The sequence below is a fragment of the Pelodiscus sinensis genome, chromosome 2 (assembly GCF_052426305.1).
Source record: "Pelodiscus sinensis isolate ZL-2025 chromosome 2, ASM5242630v1, whole genome shotgun sequence".
Taxonomy (NCBI): domain Eukaryota; kingdom Metazoa; phylum Chordata; order Testudines; family Trionychidae; genus Pelodiscus; species Pelodiscus sinensis.
Genome location: NC_143053.1, coordinates 6,991,569 through 7,010,833, shown reverse-complemented (window position 1 = coordinate 7,010,833; position 19,265 = coordinate 6,991,569). Strand labels below are relative to the sequence as shown.

Genomic DNA, 19,265 nt, shown 5'->3' with positions numbered 1-19,265 from the left:
TCTGAACTTCGTAGCAGGCAACACTTCGGAGAAGTGGTGTCACTTGTTCCACCTTTCTGCCTTCTAATTCCTTATCGTAACAGATGACATGATTAAAAATAGAAAAGGATGCAGTCTTGGCAAGCCTAGGCATAGATTTCTGCCTCTTTCATGCAACATATGAGGAAATATTTTTATATCTTATAAAGAAATGGGGATTGCACGGGTGCTAGAGATCATGACACCCGGCAGTTAAAATGCATTTGGACCTGCTCCCTAACAGCAGGGCTTTGTACATACTCGCACGTCCTCAACAAGGCTGCATACACTTGACTAGGAAGCCGTGCATTATACGCACCGTTAGAGTTGATTCGGAAGATGTTGGTTGAAGTTTCCTGAAACAATTCCTGCAGTTCATTGGGATCGATCTGGGTGGCTGGAACAAGAGAAGGAGAACGCACATTAATGCATCTGCCTTAGCAAGAGAACAAGCATCCACAGCTGAACCTCTGAACCGGAATGCACCAAAGAGAGGGACATTCGTCACAGCTTTGTCACCACACTGTATTTGGGTTCTAGTGTATATGTAACAAACACACAGCTACCTCTGCAAGTTAATGGGACTGAAGGTGAACACTGGTTCCAACAATTACAGACCTCAGTACACCCTTCCTGATGTAAAGGGGTGATCCTTTCACTGTTACCAACAGCCTATGGATGCGAGACCAAATATTTACAGGGGCAGGTTGTGCCTTCCTTTGCGTTCCCACAGTTCACAGGCACAAACAACAGCAGTGGCGTTTTTCACCCACAATTATTCTAGAGCACAAGTGATTCATAAGAACATGAGAACGACCATACTGGGTCAGATCAACAGTCCATCTAGCCCAGTATCCTGTCTGCCGACAGCGGACAATACCCGATGCCCCAGAAGGAGGGAACACAATGGGTAATCCTCTTGTGATCCCTCCCCTGTCACACCATTCCTACCCATCCTGGCTCCATGAATCTATCTTGCTCTTTTTTGAGCCCTGTTAAAGACCTAGCCTTCACCAAAACCTCTGGCAAGGAGTTCCAGATGTTGACTGTGCACTGAGTGAACAAAAACTTCTTTTTGCTTGTTTGAAACGTGTTTTAAATTCCATTGAAGCATGTGGGCTGTTGCTTTCCAAGGTGCCTAAGGCAGCACAATTTCCCATACAAATTAACGGGCATAAGACATCCAACCCCAATGGTGGTTCTGAAAATCCCAGCTCTGATTCCCTGAATGTAGCTACATATCAGGGAGTTGGACATGCCACATTTTAATTATTTAAATATTTGTATCAGACCCTGTGAGAAGCAAGACCCCATTGTGTGAAGTGCCCTACAGCTACATGGCTCCTGTCCTGATATGTGTATTAATCTGAGACACAATACACACACATGCAGCCGTCCCCCTGACTGGTTAAGAGTAGGCCAAAAAAGCAGGTCATTAAAGTAGTCTATAAACATTAACTGAGCCACAAAGCTCCTGTCAAGAAGTCAGGGATGGGGAGGAAGTAAGAAGCCACCTCTGAAAGGGCGGCAGTCAGCAATGAATGTTCAAGTGAGTTGTGGAGCTGTAGCCGGACTCACTCGTGTTTTGCCGGGACCGTGCACAGGACAAGCAGCACTCTGGGATCTGCATGTGCCTGGATCAGTCCTGCTCCCTGCTGGCCAATTCTCTCCCTCCCCGGCCAGCCCTGCTTCCTACCAGCTGGTTCTCTTCCTCCTGATCTCCCCCGGCCAGCCCTGCTCCCCCCGGCCTCCCATCTCTCCCAGCCAGCCCTGCTGCCCCCGACCCCTTCCCCTGCCAGCCCTGCTTCCCGTCCCCCCCCTCCTATCCAGCCCCGCTCCCCTCCCGGCTGGTCCCTTCCCCCCCGGCATCAAGTGTGTCCGGTATTTTTGCTGAAGCTACCTGGTAACCCTACCTCCAATTGCTGAGGAACCTGCTTTATCTGTCCCTGAGCAGCGGTCGCACCAGCTGGAATGAGCCAGAATTCTCCCATTTCCCACCTTTTCAAGTCCACCCACTTACTCATCAATGTCCTCACAGGCACAGCCTCAGCAGCAGGAAAGGAGCGGGAGGAGCAAGTCTGACCAGGAGTCTCTGCCACTGGCTGTAGCTCGCATTCGACTAAGAAGTGTGTGGTTCGGTTGGTTGGTTTGTTCATTCTTTCCAATTCTTTTCTTATAAGACATCCCCCGCAAACTTGCCCATCGTATTTTCAGGCTAACCTGTAAACTCCAGGAATTGCTGACCAGACGTAACCAGCTCACGTTTGGCTTTCTCCCCAGACATTTAGTTCATTCACAGCCTGATCCAGTTCCCATTAAGTCAATGGCAAAAAAGTCAGAGTGCATTCTTAGCCCTCTAGGTCTTTGCTACGGGCAGCAGAACCATGGGGGATCTTACCGTAGTTTCCCTGATTCAGGAAGATCCCTGCAGATCCCTGTGTGCTTATGATTAGGTACAGGATTGAGTGTATTACTAAACGGGGATGTTCTCTAACCCCGGCTGCTGACAGACTTGTCGGGCCCTTGGACAAAGGGAGGGGCAGCTCCATTCACCGGAAAAGGGCGGGGCCTCCAGCAGAAGGGGCGGAGCTATGGGTGGGTCAGCCAGCGGCACCACCCCCAGACAGCCCCCAGCTCTCTGTTGGTGATGTAAAGGGCCCGGGCTCCGGCCGCCATCTCTCCTGCAGTAAGGGCCCTGGGCCCTTTTGAATCATCAGACCCTAGGGCAAAACTCCCCAAACAGCATGGGCTGTGCTGGTTCAGGGGCTTCCGCAGATGGACTGTCCTGCCGGAGTAAAATCGACCGGCAGGAGTTTACAGGGAGCCGTCTGAATGCTGAATCACCCAGAAAACAGGAGTTTGGATGATTCCATCACATGTGGGAGTAACATATGCCCGCAGATTGGAGATTAGGGATGTGAAGGGTGACCCGGATAACCAGGGAGCTGAAGCAGCTCCCCACCAGCTGTGCACAGCCAGTTGTTCCAGCCCTGCCAAGGGCCTGCCGCAGGCAGGGGCTGATCTGAAGTCCTGGCTGGTGCAGCCTCTGCCTGCAGCAGGGAGGGGGTCACAAGCAGGGGCTGCTCTAGTGGTTCTGGAGAAGCCCCTGGCTGCAGCGGAGAATTGGGGGGTCTTCCAGCCCAGCGGCAGCTCCCACTTGCTACCCTTTAATTGGTTAACCAGTTAAACAATATTGTTAACCCGATAGCCAATTAAATATGTTTTTACATCCCTATTGAAGATTATGAAATTCAAAACGGAAGGAACACTTTAACCCGGGAGGTGGGTTCCGTGCTCTGCTACATACTCCCTATATAACCTTTGTCAAGTCATTCACCTCCTCTGTAAAATGAAAATAATAGCATCACTCTGCCTCAAAGGCATGAGTTATGAGGCTCTATACATTAAAGATTGTCAGGTGCACTGACACTATGAAAATGGGGTCAGAAACACATTTTAATTAGATATAAGAGGACTAACAAAACGCACATGCTGAACTTTCAGGTATACTGTGGAGAAAAGGAGCCACTTCTAATCCAAACCTCTTCGCCACCAGCTACAAAGCTGCCACAAATGTAATATGGAGTAAAGGTACAGTCACGTGCTGATCTATTAAACAGGCTGGAACCTGGAATATTTCTTGACGCCCATCTCTTAGGCTGGGTATGTCTACACTTGCAACCTCTTTCGAGAGAGGGATGCAAATGCAGACATTTGAAATAGCAAATGAAGCTGGGATTTAAATATCCCGTGCTTCATTTGCATAACCACATTATGGCGCTATTTCGAAATAACAGACGCTGTTAAGACACAGTTATTTCAAGAAAAAACCCTTCTCTTGAAATAACCCATATTCCTCATACAATGAGGTTTACCAGTTATTTCGAGAGAAGGGTTTTCTCTCGAAATAACCGCATCTTAACAGCATCTGTTATTTCAATATAGCGCTATTTTGAAATAGCGCCATAACGCAAATATGCAAAATATGCATGGGATATTTAAATCCCGGCTTCATTTGCAATTTCGAATGTCTTCATTTGCATCCCTCTCTCGAAGGAGGGTGCAAGTGTAGACATACCTTTACTGTAACACAACAGCAACGTCATGATTTATTTTGGGGCGGTGCTATTTTAGCTTTCAATCTCTAACGCAGTGTAGTGTTTGCACCAGGGGAGAAGCGATTCTCTCTCTCTTCCTCTTCTCTCGGTGTTGCAGCCCGCCGTTGCAAGCACAAATTCCCAACTGAAAAAAAGCAATTTAAAAAAGAGATTTGCTCACTGCCAAGTGAAGTGCAGATTCCATGGCTCAGATACTTACTGACACCGTAAAAGGAAAGGGGCGGAGTGGGGGAGAACATGAAAGATAGTTGTGGCTAATAAAAATTAAATGCTTCAGACTTCATAAAGCATAATGTTAAAATATTACGATTCCCCTAGCCAGAATATGGAGTTGCCAATATGCAGTAAATATTTTGTGTGCCCTGCTACAGATACAATTCAGTGTCACAAACAAGGAAAGGTGAACTATCATTAGAGCAGAGATGCTGAAGGCAGCATGGGAGTTTTTGGGACAAGAGTCGCAGAAACAGGTGCGCAAATCAATTCTTCACCATTTCCATTTCTAGTTCTCCCCCTTTTCTGTTCACTTGCTTTATTTTTCTTGACGCCTTCTAAGGGGGTGATATAAACACAACTTTCACGGCTACCACTTTTCGCTTCTCACATTTGGAAAACAGCAATTCCATTATTTATATTTTCTAAAGTAGCAGAGGCCAACATGGGTACTTGTGATTTTTGTTCCATGGTCCTCAAAAAAAAAAAAAAAAAAAAACCCAAAAACCCTCAGACAGTATTTCCATAATACTTCACTTGCAACTGCACTGGTGCATTTGATCCAGCTATTTGGACACCCTACTACCCAATATGAATAAGCAAAATGTGTGGGCAATTTTATGGAAACACTGTCCCATTAAAATAAGATCCAAAGCACTTATTTAGCCCTGAAAATTGCGAGTGCTGAATAGGTTTCTCATTGAAGATGGTGGAAGGTAAGCCCTAGTTTTGCTTGATCACACAAAAAATGGCAAGAGGGGTACTTTTTAAAGTATGTGTACTTGTTTATTTTTATTACACTAACACGTACACAACCCAAATGACCTCAGTGCCCCATTGTGCTAATGCTCTTCATACACACAGTGAGAGAATCATAGAATCACAAAACACTAGAACTGGAAGGGACCTCAAGAGGTCATCAAGTCCAGTCCCCAGACCTCATGGCAGGACCAAGCACCATGTAGACCATCCCTGGTAGGTCTGTCCAACCTGCTCTTAAACATCTCCAGCGATGGAGAATCCACAACCTCCCTAGGCAATTTATTCCAGTGCTTAGACTGTTAGGAAGTTTTCCCTGAAGTCCAACCTAAACCTCCCTTGCTACAATTTAAGCCCATTGCTTCTTGTGCTATAATCATAGGCAAGGAAAATATCTTTTTTTCTCTCTCCTCCTTGTAACACCCTTTTAGGGGGTTAGATACGTGTCAGGAATGGTCTAGTTATTACTTTGTCCTGACTTGGGTGCAGGGGACTAAACTAGATGACCTGTTGAGGTTCCCTTCTAGTCTTACGCTTCTATGATACTTTGACACTCATTTCAATCAAATCTTCATAATAATAAAGTGCATCTCTAACACCTTGACTCCGGAAGAGACTTCATCTCATTTTACCCTACCTTTCTGCCCTCTTCACTGTACTTCCTGGAGACCTCAATGCAGAATGCATTAACTGACCTTCTCACCATCTTGTCTGATTTCTTCCATCACAGGAGATATTTAAGAGCAGGTTAGACAGACACCTGTCAGGGATGGTTTTGATGGTGTTTGGTCCTGCCGTAAGGCAGGGGACTGTATTTGATGACCTCTTCCAGTTCTAGGATTTTAGGATTCTAACCCACTCTTAGACATCTCCAATGAGAAATACCTGTCAGGAATGGGCTAGTTATTACTTCGCCCTGCCTTGAAAAAAACGAAATAAACATCATGCTATCTTTGCATCATCACTCTGATTATAATTACAGCACCCACAGTGTCACTTAAACTGTAAGCTGCTGCAGCTCTTTATGATGTGTCTACATCCTTGCATAGCACAGTGGGGGCCTGACACTCAGCTGGGGCCCTTAAATGCTCCCCTAACACACAGAAGAAGAAAAGAAGAAAGAAATGCATACATTACGGGGTTACTGAAATGCAATCCATGTCTGCGTTTCCCCCCAGAATATTACCCTTTCGGCAAGCCTGAACAAAGAGCCCACAACCACAGGCGCTGGGTTATTCTCGTGTTGGCTGAGGCTCACGTTCTTGTGAGTCTGGAAACCCTCTGAGGGGTGTCCAGGCTGTGGCTCTGCCTACCACACCTCCCTGAGGCTCCACCCTCAATCGGTCTCCTCCCCCGAGACTCTGTTCATGCTCCTCCTCCTCTTCACCCATGGCTCCTCCCCCAACCTCTCACTGCGGTCCACTATCCCCGTGCCCCCATGGTCCCTTCAACAACCACTCACGATTCTCTGCCTCTCCCCTAAGAGCTTGGGGGGTTAGGGGGAGGACAGTTGGAAGAGGCCAAGTGAGGGCAGGACATTTGGGGGAAGAGATGGAAGAAGGCTGGGAAGAGGCCAAGTGACGGTGGGGCCTCAGGGAAGAGGGCAAGCACAAGATCTCACAGCAGAGCGTGAGCAGGCCCACTGTCCAGACACCGGAGGCTTCCAGACTTCTCAGGGGCTTCCGGCAGCTGCGCTTCAAACGCTGGGGGCCAGCACGCCTCCCCAAGCTTCCTGTACCCCCACCCATTCCCTCAACCATGTCTGTAGCTTCTTCCATTGCTTGCCACGGACACCACAGACACAATGGGCTTCATAGCCACACACACACACACGGGCATTCCTGGAATCCTAGCATACAGGCCACATGCCCATGGGCTATGGGATGGTTTTACAGGATACAACCCAGGAAGGAAATATCATTTCCTGTAAGAGCAGGGTGTGGGGCAGGTGGATTTTAGAACATCATCCGGTTGTATTGAACTCATATATACCTCCGATATGGAGAAACCTTTTTCATGGATCCTAGACCACGCTGTGGTCAAAATAAGGTATATCCATATGACCTCTGTCCAGTCCACTTTCATACTGACTCAAGAGACACTGCTTATGCCATGTGCTCTGAAGAAAGGCTGTCCAGTCTGATGATTCTCAGTGCCTCACCCGAGAGAAAAAAAATCCATTAACATTCAGCCCATGTAAACATATCAGAACTTAGCTTTAGGAGCACAGTTTTGCACACCAACAAAAAAGGCTTATAAATAAAGAAGAAAATGTGAATATAAATGCATTTTCATATTGTAATCAAGGTTCAATCAGACCTGCCTTGTGTTATTTTAATTAAGTTGTTTTTATTCTCTTTTGTTTCCTTCTTTAGCATGCGTGCTAATAAGCTGCTTTTCAAGAAGGGTACAGCAACCTGAGCTAGGTGGATGACTGATTGGATAAGCATGCGATTGCTGTATTTCTACCATTTGTCCTGAACTTTTAGAAGGGGATGGATACTGCTAGGGATGTAGGACAACTTACACCATCCATGTATCATCTCCTGAGCAAGTACTAATGGTTGGAGCAGAGGGCTAGGATAGGAATGAAGACCCCTAAATTCTCTTCCCAGCACTGCCAATGACACCATATGTGGCCTTGCATAAATGACTTTACCTCTTGGTACCTCAGTCTACCACACATTAAAATGGACTATTTTGTGTGACAACTATGGAACCATTATCATTCCATCTAATCTACTATGAAACAAACCAATGCAATCATGCAGCAGATGGACCATGCTTTGAGTTCTCTTCTTGTTTACCTATGAGCGGAGTGGTTATGCTGCTAATTTTGTGGAGCATCTTGTCTACAAGAGGGCTCTTAGAGGAATACGGTCGAAAAGGAGTCTTGTACCTATCTATGAGGGAAAGAAGATTCCTAGATTCCAAGGCCAGAAAGTAACACCGTGACCGTCTACTCTGGTTTTCTGTATAACACAGGCCATCAAGCTTCCCCAAAATAATCCCTAGTGCATATTATTTAGAAAAAAACCATCCAATTCTGATTTAAAAATGGTCTGTCATGAAGAATCCACCACAACCCTGGACAAATTGTTCCCATGGTTAATTACTCTCAGGGTTGAAAATGTGTGCCTTATTTCCAGACTCAGTTTCTCTAGCTTGAACTTTTAGCCACTGGGTTGTTTCATGCCTTTTTCTGCTAGACTTCACATCCCGTTATTAAATGTGTGCACCCCATAGCTTGTTCCAGACTATAATCAATTCACCCCTTCCCCTTCTCTTTCTCAAGCTAAATAAATTGAGCTCATTGAACATAGGGGCCATGTGTGGGGGAGGTAAGGGGAGGAATCACACGCCCCCGTTCGACAGGGGCAGGAAGGGCCAGCTGGCAGCGAGAGGGAGGAATTAATAGGGGGGCCTGGCGCCCACAGCAGGGGTCCGTGTCTACCCCACACTCACCGATAGCAGCAGGGAAAGCCTCATTTTTTTGTTCTCCCAGCCATGCCGCTCCAGAGGACAGGATCACCCCCACACTCATTTCACGAGGAGTAACGGTAGTTTGAACTAGGAAGCACGGGGTTCGATCCAGCGGGGTTTTAAAAATGGCGGCTCCCCGCTTATGCTAATGAAGCCCGGGAAATTCAAATCCCGGGCTTCATTTGCAAGTGCGGTATGCATACATTACCCCGCTAGTTCGAACTAGCGGGCTAGTGTAGACATACCCTTGGGGAAGAAATGGGGCAGGGAGAGGGTGGAGCAGGAGTGGGGAGGGGGCAGAGTAGAGGCCGCAAGCTGGGCAAGTCTTGCACCCCGGCTGCTTCCCCAGCTCTCCGAAACGGCCGCTCCGCGCTCCAGGCTCCCTGGGCTCTTCACAGAGCAAAGCTGCCTCAACAGGCCTCTGCAGAACAGCTGGGCTGGTGCTCCTGCTGTGGTGGCCTGGCCCAGTGGTGCTCCTGCGGGGGGGAGGGTCCCACAGCTCAACAAATTCCGGGGAGGGGGCAGGGTGTGTAGGCGGTAGGGAAGGGGGAAGGGGGACAGGGTGTATGTGGGGATGGGCGGTGAGGTAATGAGGGATGGTTGGAGTGAGAGGGGTATAGGAAAGGAGGCAGGGAGATGGACAGTGTGGGGGTGCAGAGGGGCAGGGGTTAGTGAAGGATGGGGGTGTAGGAATGAAGGAAGGAGGTGGGGGGTAGGGATAAGTAGTGGAGGGGTTAAGGAGGATGGTGAGTGCAGGAATGGAGGCAGGGGGACCAAATTGAAGTACCGATTGCACCCTGGCTGCTTCCCCAGCTCTCCGAAGCGGCCGCTCCGTGCTCCAGATTGAAGTATCGATTGCATAGGGAAGGAGGGAGAGCTCTGATTGTCAGGGGGTGGGGGGACCGGATCTGGTCCAGCCTCAGCCCTGCTCCACGGCCGGAGGGGGGTGGGGGGCAGAGCTGGGGCTGGCCTGGCCTCTGCCCAGTCCGACGGGGAATCATAGACTCATAGAATAATAGGACTGGAAGGGACCTCAAGAGGTCATCGAGTCCAGCCCCCCGCCCTCAAGGCAGGACCAAGCTCCATCTACACCATCCCTGACAGATGTCTATCTAACCTGTTCTTAAATATCTCCAGAGAGGGAGATTCCACCACCTCCCTTGGCAATTTATTCCAATATTTCACCACCCTGACAGTTAGGAATTTTTTCCTAATGTCCAATCTAAACCTCCCCTGCTGCACTTTAAGCCCATTACTCCTTGTCCTGTCCTCAGAAACCAAGAGGAACAAATTTTCTCCTTCCTCCTTGTGACACCCTTTTAGATATTTGAAAACCGCTATCATGTCCCCCCTTAATCTTCTTTTTTCCAAGAAGATCCAGGGCTATTCTCATAAAAGAGAGATATCGAGTTAGTTTGACAGGATCTATTTTCCAAAAGCCCAGGCTGACTGGCATTAACTGACTGGAACCGAATGCAGCCCTCCAGTCATACCTTACATGCCATTGTATTAATCTTTGTACAAAATATTCCTTCTACAGTATCATTTGAAAACTGATCAGTAATTTCATGGTGAAATGTATGTAGCTACTTTACATACCAAGTTACAAAGGCAAGCTAAAAGTATGATTGTTTGAGCAAAGACAAAGGGCAAGTCGATGCCTCTAACCAGGTGTCTTCAAAGTTGATGCACAATCACCTATCAAGTAGCCATTCTTTGGCACAGAAAATGCACAGAAACAGATCAGTCAGTATTAGAGTGAACAACAGTATGAGGCCTTGGTCCCCCTGAGATTCAGTGACTCTAACCTCACAGCAGGAATCAACTTTATGTAGGGGTAACCCTTAGGAAAATGCATTTCAAAGGATGACAGCACTACAAACATGATACCCCAGGGTATTATGCCCTCTCTAGTTCTCTTCCATCAAAGATGACAAAAGAAACCAGGCCTTTGTACTTTGGGCCCACCTCCTGACTTGAGAATTTGGTCTGCAATGTTGCTGGGAACCTGTAGTAAGAATTTCTCCATGAACCAAGTCAAGCTTGTTAAATGTTAGTTTTTAAGAAAGAAACTTAGCTTTATTTCTCTACTAACCATTTCTGATGTTAATGCAGTGTGTGTGTATTCAGTTAAAATCTCTCTGTTTTATTCTTCATTTGTTTTATTCTTCTATCAAAACTAATCCAGTGCTGTCTTTGAACTGAACAGTGTGGGTAACACCATTTAAAGTAGCAAATGGTCAGATACTGTTTGCTCACAGTGGGCAAACAGACCTAAAATATCTGAACTGTTCAGGAGAGGGTGGGACAGTGCCGAACATACATTGTGGGGCAAATTTTGGGTCTGGAAGTGTGTTGGGGTCACCCTGCAAGTGGTAACCAAGGCCGGCAGAAGACAAAATGGTGACTAGAGTTTTGCTGGCACGTTGTACACACACACTCCAGGTGTGAAACATGTTTAGGCTATTTTGTAGTGGGCCCAATAGCCAAGAGGTATGTAGAGAAACAAATGAGAGCTCTTTCATAATCCACAAATATTCATGTTCCACTTCCGCCATCCAGATCCCATTGTGGGAGCTTAGGCCCTAATAAATGTTAGTCTCTATGGGTGTGTCTAGACTACATGCCTCCGTCGACGGAGGCATGTAGATTAGCCAGATCGGCAGAGGGAAATGAAGCCGCGATTAAAATAATCGCGGCTTCATTTAAATTTAAATGGCTGCCCCACTCTGCCAATCAGCTGTTTGTCGGCAGATCGGGGCAGTCTGGATGCACCGCGTCGACAAAGACGCCTTTCTTGATCGGCACAGGTATGCCTCGTGAAACCAGGTTTACCTGTGCCGATCAAGAAAGGCTTCTTTGTCGACGCGGCGCGTCCAGACTGCCCCGATCTGCCGACAAACAGCTGATCGGCAGAGCGGGGCAGCCATTTAAATTTAAATGAAGCCGCGATTATTTTAATCGCGGCTTCATTTCCCTCTGCCGATCTGGCTAATCTACATGCCTCCGTCGATGGAGGCATGTAGTTTAGACGTACCCTAAGGGTATGTCTACGCTATGGGATAAGGTTGAATTAAGATACACAACTTCAGCTATTTTAACTTGACTTTTGGCACTGTCCACGCTGCAGAAAGCAGAAGGAAGAACATTCTTCCTTCGATTTCCTTTACTCTTCATGGAAGCAGGACCACGAGCAGTGATTTAGATCTTGCTGATAGCAGAGTTCTTGTGACAGCTTCACCAACATTCAAGCAAAGACCAAAAGAGTGTCCTGCATCACAAAAAGACTGCATCAATAACCAATAACGAGAACCCAAATCCACTAAGAACCACAACAGCTCCTAATTCAAGCATTACACTAGACGTCCAGCAAATACAAGATGTGACTCAATTACATACCTTGCCCATGGCATACACACCAATAGGGATATCCAGAAAGATATAATGCCACAGACTCATCAGGCAGCAGCTGCATTCTTAAACTACAGTCATCAAAAATCTACAGCTTAAAGACCACTCTACAATATCTTGAGCTGGAATGAGCTTTCTATCTAAACCTGGACGTGAAAGCTGGAAATCCACCAAAGGTGCAGGTAGACATTTAAACGCCTTCAAAAGGAAAATGCCTCCGCAAATGTTGAGATATTAAATTGAATGAATTTATAACAAATACTGAGATTCATTCAGAGTCCACCAGCTCCTTATCTCTACTAGGGATGTAATAGTGTACTCGATTAACCGATAAGCAAAAGCTTCTAGGTTAATACTATAGACTACATGCATTCCCCCACTCCCCGCTAGTAAATTTTTAGCAGGCTGGCCAGCAGCCTGGCTCAGTCCTGGCTCGTACCAGTTCTGGGACCTACCCCTGATGTGGCTCTGTATTTAAAGTGTATTAGGAGCCAGGAGGGCAAGTAGCAGGGCTCAATTCCAGCTTGCGCCTGGTCTGGGAGCTCGTTCCCCCCGCACTTTTCCAGAGAGGGGCTGCTGCCACCCCGCACTGCTGCTTCTGTATCAGAGGCAGCAGCACAGGGCAGCAGGCAGTTGGTCCACAAAGGAGGATGGTTTTTCAACTGGCTCCCCTCGCAGACCAGTGTTGTACTTCAGTGGTCCATACTGTCAGTGTTTCAGCGTCATCTGGTCAGGGTTCTCGGGGTCGTCCCGGCGCGCTTCTGACAGGACCTCTACTCAGTCGGCAATGATAAACTTTCAGTTATGTGCGTAACTATCAGTGCTCCCTTTATCTAAAGTGTTAGATCCCGTGCACTTCGGCCAACACAGGAGATCTCTAAGGGTACGTCTAGACTACATGCCTCCGTCGACGGAGGCATATAGATTAGCCAGATCGGCAGAGTGAAATGAAGCCGCGATTAAAATAATCGCGGCTTCATTTAAATTTAAATGGCTGCCCCGCTCTGCCGATCAGCTGTTTGTTGGCAGATCGGGGCAGTCTGGACGCGACGCGCCGACAAAGAAGCCTTTCTTGATCGGCACAGGTATGCCTCGTGAAACCAGGTTTACCTGTGCCGATCAAGAAAGGCTTCTTTGTCGACGCGGCGCGTACAGACTGCCCCGATCTGCCGACAAACAGCTGATCGGCAGAGCGGGGCAGCCATTTAATTTTAAATGAAGCCGCGATTATTTTAATCGCGGCTTCATTTTCCTCTGCCGATCTGGCTAATCTACATGCCTCCGTCGACGGAGGCATGTAGTCTAGACACACCCTAAGAGCCCCCGGAAACAACAGATGCAGGGAAGGTTTGAAATCAATCAATATTTTCAAACTAGCCAATTAGCCCGTCATAAGATGGGATTTTCAGGTCTCTCCTCCACGTCAGTCTTCTCTCCTGAGCCTCCAGTCTCTCGCCCCATCTCTCTTTCTCTCTCTCTTGCTCCTCCTCCTCCTGCCTCCACCTCTCTCTCTCTCTCAGCTCTCCACCGCCTCCTGCCTCTCTCTCTGTCTCTCTCTTTCACTTCTCCTCCTCCTCCTGCCTCTCACTTGGGGGACCGCGGCCATTTGGGCTACGCACTCTCCATGCTGCATGGGGAGTGCGGAGTCCAAACAGTCGCTTGTGCCGCTTGCTCCCCCGTACCGGCCTGGCTGAGCAGCACAGAAGTCAGCCGAGCGCCACTGTGGGAGGCGAAGGGGGGGCGGTGACATTCACGGCCAGGGGGCAGGGCCTGGAGCTGCTGTCACACTGCGCGTCACCGCCCTGCTCCCTTCACCTCCCACCATGGCACTCAGCTGACTTCTGCGCTGCTCAGCCGGGCCACCGCGAGGAAGCAAGCGGCCGTTTGGGCCCTGCACTCCCCATGCAGCACGAACCATCCAGAGGGAACAGCCAGCATTTCGGCGTTACAAACTCACAGACACTGGGCTACTATATATATGATGGGAAGCTCTAACAGTCGGTAACAGAGATCCTACAATGTTACACCACTGGGCACTATGGCCCGCATTGACGAGGTACCAACACATTGCGGGCCTATTGCCATATAAGAGATATTAACAGCGGGTAGTCAAAATTAAGCCATTGTGCATTCTGTAAGGTTCGGTAATGACACCTGCCGTTCAGGCGCCTAGTGTGCCTCCCCCAAGGTCAGCTGATGAGCACCTTTTGCGGTGTCCTTTTATAGATAGGTACAAACAACTGACATCACTTCTTTGCGTACCAGGCTGCTACCCTCCGTTGCCTAGTTACCACCCCTCACCTTGTGCAAAGGGGGCTTACCTTCTATCTTCATCCTGTCAGTTTCAACCTGGTCCTGAACCCAGATCGATGTGTGCATAGTTCCTAGGGAGCCCTAGTACCGAGACATTCCTTACTAAGATGTTCTGCTACTCCCTTAGGTTACAGTCTGTACCTGGTGCCTCCTTACGTCCTAACTGACCCGCTCACACTGTTATCACTCAGGCCTCTTGCTTGATTAATGTGTTGCTGAACCAAAGTCTTGCTCACTAGATTGCAGTTTTCATGTTACAGGCCTGCTGACTCCATGTTACTGACCCTCAACTTACTACAACCAGGGTATGTCTACACTACCCCGCTAGTTCGAACTAGGAGGGTAATGTAGGCATACCGCACTTGCAAATGAAGCCCGGGATTTGAATTTCCCGGGCTTCATTTGCATAAGCGGGGCGCCGCCATTTTTAAAACCCCGCTCGTTCGAACCCCGTGCAGCGCAGCTACACGGGGCACGAACTAGGTAGTTCAAACTCATTTCACGAGGAGTAACGGTAGTTCGAACTAGGAAGCCTAGTTCGAACTACCTAGTTCGTGCTCCGTGTAGCCGCGCTGCACGGGGTTCGAATGAGCGGGGTTTTAAAAATGGCGGTTCCCCGCTTATGCAAATGAAGCCCGGGAAATTCAAATCCCTGGCTTCATTTGCAAGTGCGGTATGCATACATTACCCCGCTAGTTCGAACTAGCAGGGTAGTGTAGACATACCCTCAGCTCCCGCGTGGCACCCACGATGATGCCTCTAATACAGAGACAGCAACGTGAGTGGCGGGGGGGGCTCCTCGGGAGTGGGGCCAAGCTCACTAGCTGCTGGTCCCACCTCTAGGGACTATAGAATAATTGAGTAACCAATAAGAATTCATGAGGTTAATCGCTTATCCAATTAACTGATATTTAACATCCTTAACCTCCACAGTTATCCAGAAAAGAAGATGGCACTATCTGGACTGCGTGTTACGAATAAGACCTGAGCACCTGCCTTGTCAGGAGCAGTGTTCATCAGCCAGAGGGCCATGCAACCCCTCTCTGGAAAAGTGCGGGGGGAACGAGCTCCCAGAGCAGGCGCAAGCTGGAATTGAGCCAGGCTACTTGCCCACCTGGCTCCTAATACACGTTCTTCGAGATGTGTTGCTTATGTCCATTCCACTTAGGTGTGCGTGGGCCGCGTGCACGAGTCCTGGAAGCTTTTTATTTTTAGCACAGGGGTTCTCAAACTTTATGGAGGTTAGGTCCATAAAAGGCTATTAGCCAGGGGATAAAATGGTGTCTTTGGCCTCTGTCTGTCAGAGGCTGGAGAGGGATGGCAGGAGACAAATCACTTGATCATTGTCTTCGGTCCACCCTCTCTGGGGCACCTGGTGTTGGCCACTGTCGGTAGACAGGATACTGGGCTAGATGGACCTTTGGTCTGACCCAGTACGGCCGTTCTTATGTTCTTATGATATGAGGAAACTTGACATGCCTGTTTTGCATATGATGTGTATATCAGCTTCCGGGGGCTTTCATGTGGACTCCTTTCTCCTCTACAAAGCACTCTTTGAATTTAACATTTAATTCAAAAAATATATGAGTGTTCTGAAAAATAAGTAACCCTTGCGGTTTTGTGGAAGGAATTAAGCAAGTTTAATTCTGGTAACGTGGAATTTTGGTTTCAGCTGGGTAGGTTTATAATTAAGAATTTTCCTACTTTTTAAACCAACGAGGAGGAAAATATTAAAGGTTTTGCATAATTCTGATTTATTACCAAGACACAGTTAAGGGGGTTTTAAAACACAAATGATGTGAATTATTTTTACTCGGGGTGGATTAGGAGAGTTTTAAGACAATTCATTTTTTGACTTAAATAAATCAGCCAAATGGAAAATGCACATTTCACTTATAAAACTTCCATATCAACTCCCATCACCCGCCCCCGTGACACAGAATGTCTAATTCACATTTCACTCTTTGAGCTGTAAAGAACTAACAGAAAGATGCATTAGGGTGGTTTCAACCTGCCTTTTATGGGGGCATTCAAGTAGCTTACACAGTGGAAAAAAAGGAGATTTAAAATGTTTCCCAAAATATTTTTCCCATGATTGTATATATTTAACTTCAGTAAAAACAGGTTTTATGGTTTGCTCTGAAATAGTCCCCGAAGTATCTGCAGCTCAAATATTACAGCACTGCAGCAATGCAGAAGAACAGTACATGAAACTGACCAACCTGTAATCAGAGAGCACATTAAAGCAAAAATGGAAACAGGCCACACAAATGTGAAAAGTGACCACGGCTGAAGCTTTAATAATTTAATGATTTATTGGTACCACAGTTAAGAAATACTGTTTTATTTTAAAAAGCAATTATTAATAGCTAGGTTGTACTGATGCACTCCTTGGAATGCTTTTACATCATCCTTTTAATAATCTACATTACTAATGCCAAACAAAAACAAGGATTTTCCCCCTTATTCTGGCATGGCCTATGTGATAAACAGGAAGTGCTATCACAGAGAAGTCAGCCCACTGAATAACAGAAAGAAACAAATCTCTAACCATTTTGTTACAATGCAAGATGGATTTCAATGAGAATCGCCTGTGCTGGTGGGTATTTTTTTTTCTGATTCTAAAATATGAATGCCTTAAACAAAATCTTAAAGTATAATCTTGATCACCGACAAGTGTATTGGGTAAAAGGTTAGTAATAAAAATGAGTGAAAGTGTGTGATCCCAGCAGATAAAATACATCATTCATGAGATTACCCTCACCAGCAGTGCGTTGGAGGGCTTCCAGTGCAGTGATGAGTCACGAGCTAACGGGAGAGATAATGACTGTATGACAAGCAAATATGCCTCGATAGCACTGACAGTCAGATTGAGATGAACAACAGTGTGGGAGATGGGAGATCTCTCCTCAGAACTCCAAAAGCTGGCAGCCAATAAAGAACACTTCACGGGTTTTGGGTTTTTTTCTAGCAAATGCAAGACTGCAGAGGAGGCAAGAGTCTAAAGCTATACCCACCATGTTCTGTGATTGTAGCATCACCCACATGGTAAGTAGGAGTAAGACAGGAGTGTACGTGGATGGGATATCGCCAAGAAAAATAAATCTCTGTTGCATATAGCGAAGAGATGTTTTGACTCCAGTAGGGGGCACCCTTGTCCCTATGACAATTCTACACTACCGCTCCGTATGAAATCAAGGAGTATTACACTGCTGAAGTTTTTTGACAGAGTATGAAACCAAGTTCCCAACCACTAGTGATCATCCCAGATCTCATGGCACTTGCTATAATACGGGGGTGAGGAACCTTCTTTGGGTCGGGAGCCGCTCACTTACAGGAAAATCAGTTGAAGGCCGCACACAAGGGAGAAGCAATCAAACCTTCATTAACGTGATCCTCAGGTGAGAGAGCCCCAAGCATATAAATTGTGTATATAAATCAGCAAAAGCTACACAACACACACACACACACACACACACAGGAGAAGGAAAGGCAATGCCACCGCAAAGTAAGTTGTCCAATGGGCCTCTTAGCACACTATGCAGTCAGTCAACATCAGAAAGAAGAATATTTTACAAGTGTGCAACACTGTAAGTGCTTGCAACAAATTTAGGAAAAAACATGTTTAGGGTGGTAGTTTTCATAACAGAGGGTTACAGAATCTGTCGAAAAAGGGTTTATTTTCAACAGATCCGCTTCTAGATTGCCTTTTTTTTCCCCCGAAAAAGCTCCATTTCGAAAAAAAGTGGCAGCCATGTTTATGCTAATGAAGCACAGGATATTTAAATCCCTGCTTCATTAGCAATTTCGACAGGCCCAATCTATATCTCTCTGTCGACAGAGAGGTGTAGTCTAGACATGGCCAAAGTGAAAAAGAACATTGTATTCAGCTGCAACTTCATGGGGGAGAGCACAGGAGTAGAATGAGGGATCTATTTTGATTGCAAGAAGTATCCAAAGTATCAATTGGCTTGAACACTGGGACTAATGCTCATGCAAAATGTCCTAGGACCTTTAATGACCATAAGTGGTCAGCACCCTGGATTTACTTTGCATCTACAAAATATAACAACATAGTCCTTTCATATGTGACCATGTGAGCTAGGAATAAACATGCATCTGCAATGGGAGAATAATTTAAAAGCCACTAACTAAACTATGCCTCTTACTGGGATTGGTAAAGTTCAGATGCTGAATTATGCTTGTCCGGGACGACACTAACTATCAGCAGAGAGTAGGGCTATGTCTACACTGCAGAGGTTTTTTCGGAAAAGTGGCTAATTTTCCGAAAAAACGTCACTTACGTCCACTGCAATCGAAAAAAAATCAAAAGAACAGAGGGGCTTTCCCGACACTCGTTAAACTCTTTCTACGAGGAAGAAGACTTTCTGAAAGAGCTCTTTTGGAAAAAAGCGTGTGTGGATGGGTGGCCACTCCGTCCATAGCAATCACAACTTAAATGTGAGATAGCATCCATTCAGTGTGGAAGCTATCTTTCAAAAAAGTAGATCGCTTTTTCGATGCGCTTTTGCTGTGTGAAAGCAACAAGGAGTCCTGTAGCACCTTATAGACTAACAGATGTATTGGAGCGGTGGTCCCCAACCTTTTGAGGCTGCCGGGCGTCCGGGGGTGGGGCCGCTCACGCACCGGGCATCCAGTGGTGGGGCTGCTCACGTGCCACGCTTCAGGGGGTGGAGCCACGTATGCGCTGCGCACCCGGAGCCAGCACCGCCCATGCGCTGTGCACCTGGGGCAGGGGCCACCTACACGCCCTGCACCAGAGGCCAGCACCGCACATGTGCCACACGCCGGGGGCGGGGCCAGCCCAGATGTTTCAGTGGGTGCATATAAATGCCCCGGCGGGCGCCAGGGCGCCCGCGGGAACCACGTTGGGGACCACTGTATTGGAGCATAAGCTTTCGTGGGCAAAGACCCACTTCGTCAGATGCA

The 19,265-nt window shown here is 47.2% G+C and overlaps 1 protein-coding gene across 1 annotated transcript in view; it reads right to left on the bottom strand.

The window, feature by feature from the left end:
* Positions 1 to 19,265, bottom strand: part of TSNARE1 (t-SNARE domain containing 1) — a 500,475-nt gene that overhangs the window by 229,126 nt on the left and 252,084 nt on the right. The window contains 1 exon segment of the mRNA XM_089776145.1: positions 338 to 415. Coding sequence (XP_089632271.1) covers positions 338 to 415 — 78 coding nt within the window.